Below are 6,874 nucleotides of genomic sequence, written 5' to 3' on the forward strand. Positions count from 1 at the left end.
GATCTACTTGTAATGTTGTTTTTGAGGATCAAAATAGCCTTCTTGTATCCTTAAATACAAAATGAATTGAATGTGTTGTTAAAAAAGATGCTCAAGTTTACGTTTTGTGGACTTTAGTCCATTTATGGGGATTGGTACAAAATGAATCAAAGCATGGATATAAGCAGGGCCGGTTCAAAAAAATTAAGGACCCTGAACTGAAAAAAAACAATTGGCCCTAATTTCTTATGTATATATATTAAAAAAAAAATTTGGATCCTAATTTTAATAAATTTAGTTAAAAAAAAAGACAAAAAAATTTTGGATCCTGTGCACGAGCACTCCCCGCACATGGGGAGAGCCGGCACTGGATACAAGTGACCGATCCAGTTTGTTATGGTTCACAACATTGATAAAGAGATGCATGTCTACTACATTTAGATTTTAAGGGAAACCAAATTTGCTCATATTGATACAAAACTAAACTTCGGTAAAACTGAGAAGACATCACATCATCTACATATAGAGTTTACTGATATTTCTTTAAACTATGATTAATGTTTTAGCTTTAGCCCAAATGTGATTATAGTTCAACTTAATTGTTGATTAAAACTCGAGATTTATGTAAACAAATTCTGAAACAGAGTATATGGCAACCTAGAGAGTTATGGCATTGGGTTTACATTTTACTATTACTATTTAATCATATATATACCAATCAAAAATTGTATATTCGGTGGACTAGAATGTAGCCTTTTAAATCAAACTTCTATCCAGTCCCGTTTACATAATTTGGTTGTACCAACCATGTTTAAGTACTTATTATTGTTTATCTACGATTGTTTTAGCTATCTCGCCTTGGTTAGCTCACATATCTACACATAAAAAACACACACAATATTAAACGCAACATATGTAAACCAATATTCTTCCGCGGTGGACCGCGGGTCGGATCCTAGTTGTATATAATGACAATAGAAGGCTAAAAGCATTTGCGATATCAGAGATCAGTTCCTAATAGTTAAACTAGTGTTTTAAGTATATACTAGATTGTTACCCGCGGTACACCGCGGGTTAATTATTTGATTTTTTTGTCTTTTTATAAACCGATGAATTTGTTGTATATAATATCTTTTGTTGTACATTGCGAGTCACATGCGTTGTAACTACAAATGAAAATTTTAAGTTGTATTCGTATAGTAAAGTGTTTAAAATTGTATAATTGTATTTTGATTTGTTAATCCCAGGATTTCACCCGTGATATATTATCCCGTATTAATATCAATCCAAATCCGATCCGTCCCACCATATAATCATGTCCCGTAAAATTAACCATCATTTTGTCATTTCTTTTAATAACACTTTTATTTAAAAGACATATAATTCGAGTCAATTTAAAAGTTTGCTTTCAAATAGTTTCTATTATATATATATATATATATATATATATATATATATATATATATATATATATATATTCAAATTAGTGTGTGTTTTTAGACCAACCCGTAAAAATATTTTTAAAATGTATATTAAAATACTAAATAATTGTATTTCGATTTGTTAATTTTAAGATTTCACCGTGGTATATTGTCCCGTTTTAGATAATTGTAGAAATTAAGAAAATATCTGAATGACTCAATTTCGGGTAAGAGTAAAAAAAAAAATATGACCTGATTAAACGCGCAAATTTGTTTTTCAAAAATGTTAATATAGATTGTACACATACTTTTTTCTTCATCGATTGAGTAATATGTCCGTTTTAAAAAATTTGAATCATAGCATATGCAGAAAAAATCGAATTTTTTATTAAGTATATATATTTTATAATAGTTCAAAATAATATAAATATAAGATCATATAAAAGTGAAATGAGAATCATATATTTATGTTTTAATTAGGTAGAGTGGTTTTAAGAAATTAGTTCAAATTTGTTATATTAGCATTAAATAATCATATTTGATTTCTATATCTATAATAATTGTAGAGAATATGCCATAAATAAAGAGTTTAGGTATAGTAATTAGTTGAGAAAACATATATATTTTTAGATTTTATTGATTAATTTTCGTTTTTTAATTTTGTCAAAAATAAGGAAAGATCCGATTGAAGATTTCCGGGTCAAAATTAAACAAAATTTGACCCGATTAGGAACCCCAAAAAGTGTTGCAAAAATGTATAGTAGATAGCATTAGAATCATCATATCAGTACCACACGATTAAGGGAGATAATATACAATCTAATAATTTATATATATATATATATATATATATTTGGTGAAGATTTGGCCTCAAAAATCCTTTTACAATTTCAATATTGTACATTTAGTCCCTACAAATAAAATCTGGAAAAATATATGTCTTAATCAAATTTACAAATCAATAAATAAACTCTTAAAACATTTCCTATTTTTATGGTTACGAGATATCAAATCCTAACATATAGAAGTCAAATATTCGAAATTAAAACTCTTTATCACAATAATCTCGGGCATATCTACGAAATTTAAATAACTAACCAAAAACTAATCCTAATCAAACCTTAATTACCATTTTTTTTATAATCAAACTTTAATTATCAAAATATGAAAATCTTAGCATAATAAATTCTCCAAAAGTAAATGTACCCACAATTTTCGGCGCTGGGTAAGTTAATTAATAAACAAATTAAATCAATCAGTTTCCATAAATATCGAAGCAAATCTTTCCAAACAACCAAATAATTAATGTGATTACAGTTACTTATTCACAGATAATCATTTCCGTGATTTTTTTCACACAAAATATTGATTACAACGATTTTATAGAAAATATTAATTACAGATATATTCTTCATAGTAGTATATTCCAAAAAAAAATCCGATTCAATATATTTTGTTCCATTTTAGTTAAGGTATCAAATATATTTTCCTTGGTCACCAAGAGATTTATGACCTGTGACGCCTATATATACTCTTTAGTCTTTACCATTACCTCTCATCTCATTTTTTAAACACATTATAGCACGTAAAGATAAAACTCTCTACACGTTCCTTTGTATATGGTTTATTTTGGTCAAATTTTTATGTTAGCACCATTAACCTCATCTTTATTTTGTTTGTTTCTATACGTAGACGAAACTCATAATGTCTCTGAATATAGGATTGCTAATGGCCGGTGCAAAAGAAAGGGGAGAATTGGAGGCTCGGGTCACTGCTTTGATAAGTGATGTTAAAAATTCAGGTTAGTGATCTCAAATTTTAATACATGAAAGAATGAAATTAGCATGGCACATTGCTAACAATATTTTTTTTTATATATATCAAATTTAACTATAAGAGCTAAATTTTATCAAAAACCATACACCACCAATCAGTTTTATATACTACAAAAATCATAAAGTTATGAAGATCAAAATTAAAAAGTCAAAATTGTCCCACGGGTCAATATCTAAATGTATAATTGAGTTACTAAATTACATATGTTTTATGGGTTAAATCTAACAATCCAAAAGTGTAATCATATAGCTTTAATACGAAATAATTTTTTTTTTTGTTAAAATCTAACATTGTTATATATACAAATTCTAACATTGTTATATATATATAAAATCTAACATTAGGCCCTTAGAATTTTTTTTTTTGTGTTCTTTGTGTTATATAAAAAAATTGTATGATTTTTTTATTAAAAATTTAATTATTAAAACTAAAAACAATAATAAAAAAATTTATGGGCCCTTCTAAATTTTATTTTTATGTTATAATTTAAAATTTTAATACTTTTATAAAAAAAAAATTAAAATGGGCCCTTTAATTATTGGAGCACGGGATTGGACCCCTGACCGTCGCACCGCTCGCCCCTATTTGAGCCGGCACTGCCAACGGATCACAAAAAAGTTGCGTAGTCAATTCCAGCGTCAAGGACCTCGTCACGGTGGTTAAAAGGAGCTTTGTTTTCCATCGGTTCCATCGTTTCTGGTAGCTGAAAGGGAGCCGCTACGATGTTGTTGGATTCAGATGTATGAGTTTTTTCGTGAAGAATTAGACTCCGGAAGTGTTGGTTTACGTTCGTGGAAGAAGATGATATCAACAAAATAGAAACAATCAATATCATCATGATTGAGTAGAAGGCCATAATTTGATTTAGTTATATCTATAAAAGTTTTGTTTTTAACCGGGCCTTGTGGCCTAGTGGTAAAAGGGTCACAACTGTGACTTCCGCCACCAGAGTTCGAGGCACGGCCACTGGCAGGTTTACATAGGGGAATTGCCAGCCTCGTGGGATTAGTCCTTGGGCCTAGGAAGCCTTTGGGAGATCCGCGGTTATTCAAAAAAAAAAAAAGTTTTGATTTTGAAGGCAAGAAGAAGAAACACCAATCTTTTTATAAGGCGATTAGAAAAATGAAAAATCCTTTTTTAATTAGAATTATAAAAACTCATGTGAGACCCCAAATGGGCTTCTCCGATAAAGAAAGAAAATTAATTAAACCTAAAACTTGTGTATTTTGGAAAATACGACTGGGCCAAGTTATGCCTATATTTTTGGAAGCCTACCAAAACCCGTCTAGACCGCTTGTGGAGGACATTAGTTTTCTGGTTCGGAAATGTTTGAGATTAAACCGGTTTGACTGATAATCAGTCAGTCCGATTTGGGTAAATTGATGGTTTAGCGATTTTGATATGCTGGCTTGTTTTGCCGCTCTGGTTCGCCGGTTTGGTCTCTTCTTCTTCTACCCCTCTGCTTTGTTTGGTTTGCGATCTTCGGTTGTCTGCTCTATTTCAGGGGAATCTCTCAACCGATGTAAGTTGTGCTCATTCCTTCATTCTCTCTCTCAGTTTAGTTTTGTTCCCGTCGCTTTTTTAGTTTTTAGGGATTTCGTATCATTTACGATGATGCCTTTGGTAGTTTTCTTATGAATCTGGGAGATTTTAGGCTTGAGTTTTAGCTAATACTACAAGAAATCCAAACAAATTTCATTTAAGGAACTGGGTTTATTGGAAAGTAAGAAACTTTGGCTTAATATGATAATGAATTTTGTTATAATTAAATTTCCAGATTTTAGGATTTCATGGGAATTGATGATTACTCTATACTCAGATAACGACTTTAACTCAGCTTCTTACTTTACTGAATTCAGATCCTCTCAATCACTATATTATCTCTGCTACCGGCATAAGGAGTTACATGATGCTACTTGGACTGTTACAGAGACTGCTTGAATGAAACATTGAGAATTTTGGGGGTCTTGAGAATGAAGTTTTGGGGAGGCTTTTTAGTGATCGTTGGTTCCATTTCCTTCATTGAATTTGTGTTTGTAGCTATAGTCTCCAAATTGTTTCCACTCTCTGACAATCCCATTATCCAAGCTATTCAGAATGACAGGTACACTCTTGTTCCGGGCTAATGTTTGTTTGTGTATCATTCTTGTTATATTGATATCCATCGTCTTGAAATCTGTTACGTGTATGTCATCTCATGATTCATATTTCATATAAAAACATTCTTCAGGTACTACTGCTTCTTGGCTCCACTGACTCTACCAGCTCTTCTGGTTGCTGTCTACTTTCATTGGCTTAGTATGAAGCTCTTCAAGCACGCATGATACATCTCACGTAGCAACATCTTACTCCAAGGTAGAATTCAGAGTTTCACTTTACGTTACTGGCTTATGAATTGAAATGCCACTGTAGTTAATCACAAAGGGATAATCATGCTAATGCAGAGAACTAGTTTTTTTTTTTTTTTTTTTTTTTTGCGGGGTTGAATATTAGTTTAGCTTACCTTGTAATTGCCGCAGATTTTGTATGTAGCTTGCACTAGAGATCAATATCTTTTGTTCATACTTGATGAAGTTGTCTTCAAACTTAACCAGATTTCGTAACATCTGGCTTTAGAGACATGAAATCTAGTCTCTTTATCCTTTTTGGCTAAAGCATTGGATTTGTGCTTTCATACTTACTGATCTTTCTGCATGTGCATATGATGTCTTTGCAGGGAACAATAACATCTGGTCCGAAGCATTCTTCTGAGGCTGTTCGGTTGTTTGTCACATCTCATGGTTGGAAGGAATTTGGACTTTCTGGAGATTTTTAAAACTCTGTTGGAGATAGCTGTTCATGCATCTTTTGTTCAGACTGGAGATGAGTTTTGTGTAGAACGGTTCGATTACTACATGGTTGCAGACTCCGAAATATTCGATATTGTAATCTAGGATATATCACTGCTACTTTTTTTTTTTTTTTTTGTGTGTCATACTTAGTATTATCTATCTTTAAAAATAGAGATTGTAACCAACTTTACTGATATAATAATCTCATATTCATTCATGTTAAGTTACTGTGTTAACATGTAAAAAACAAAATGTCAGATGAATTGTATGTTGCATTCTGATGAAAGTCTGGGGAGAGACAGCAGATTAGTTCGCAAGAGCTTGCTGTTGTTGTCTGCGTCCACAACACTAACTTTCACAGTTTCAAGACATTCCAACTTTCCCAAGAAATGTCTCATCTGATCCAGCTCTTGAAAAGAACCTCCATACTCTGAAATCTCTAGAATCTTCACTTGACATGTCCATAAACAACATAATTCCTCTTCCTCCTTGACAATCTTCCTCTGTTTCTCAAGGATGCAAGGGCATGCATCTCCACATCGATTTGTTACTCTGTGCACAAGACCCTGAAACCGGAGACCAATTTGACATGTATAATATTCGGAAACACTAACAACAAACAAAAAGGAGTCTCAGTAAAGGAAACTGATAATAATACCTTGAGGACTAAAGTGTGCAGATTTGGACAACTCTTGAGCACAAGTGGCATTACCTGCCAACCTTTTTCCTTGTAACTCTCGATAGATAAATTAAGGAGGTTGTTGACACCGGCATGAATTTACAACAGAAATGAATCGCCTGATTTAT

The 6,874-nt window shown here is 31.7% G+C and overlaps 1 protein-coding gene and 1 long non-coding RNA gene across 2 annotated transcripts; one reads left to right on the forward strand and one right to left on the reverse strand.

Moving 5' to 3' along the window:
* Nucleotides 1-4,351: 4,351 nt before the first annotated feature.
* LOC9309642 lies at nucleotides 4,352-5,848 on the forward strand. The gene is made up of 4 exons (XR_002331330.1): nucleotides 4,352-4,758; nucleotides 5,096-5,340; nucleotides 5,467-5,591; nucleotides 5,831-5,848. It is a non-coding gene; the product is annotated as an uncharacterized LOC9309642 (long non-coding RNA).
* Nucleotides 5,849-6,238: 390 nt separating this feature from the next.
* Nucleotides 6,239-6,776, reverse strand: LOC9307597 (F-box/LRR-repeat protein At1g48400). The gene is made up of 2 exons (XM_021023835.1): nucleotides 6,758-6,776; nucleotides 6,239-6,698 (listed from the first exon to the last, which is right to left on the reverse strand). Exons 1-2 carry the CDS (start codon nucleotides 6,774-6,776, stop codon nucleotides 6,322-6,324), a joined length of 396 nt encoding a protein of 131 aa, XP_020879494.1. The 3' UTR covers nucleotides 6,239-6,321.
* Nucleotides 6,777-6,874: the final 98 nt, after the last annotated feature.

This window comes from Arabidopsis lyrata, assembly GCF_000004255.2.
Source record: "Arabidopsis lyrata subsp. lyrata unplaced genomic scaffold ARALYscaffold_6, whole genome shotgun sequence".
Lineage (NCBI taxonomy): Eukaryota > Viridiplantae > Streptophyta > Magnoliopsida > Brassicales > Brassicaceae > Arabidopsis > Arabidopsis lyrata.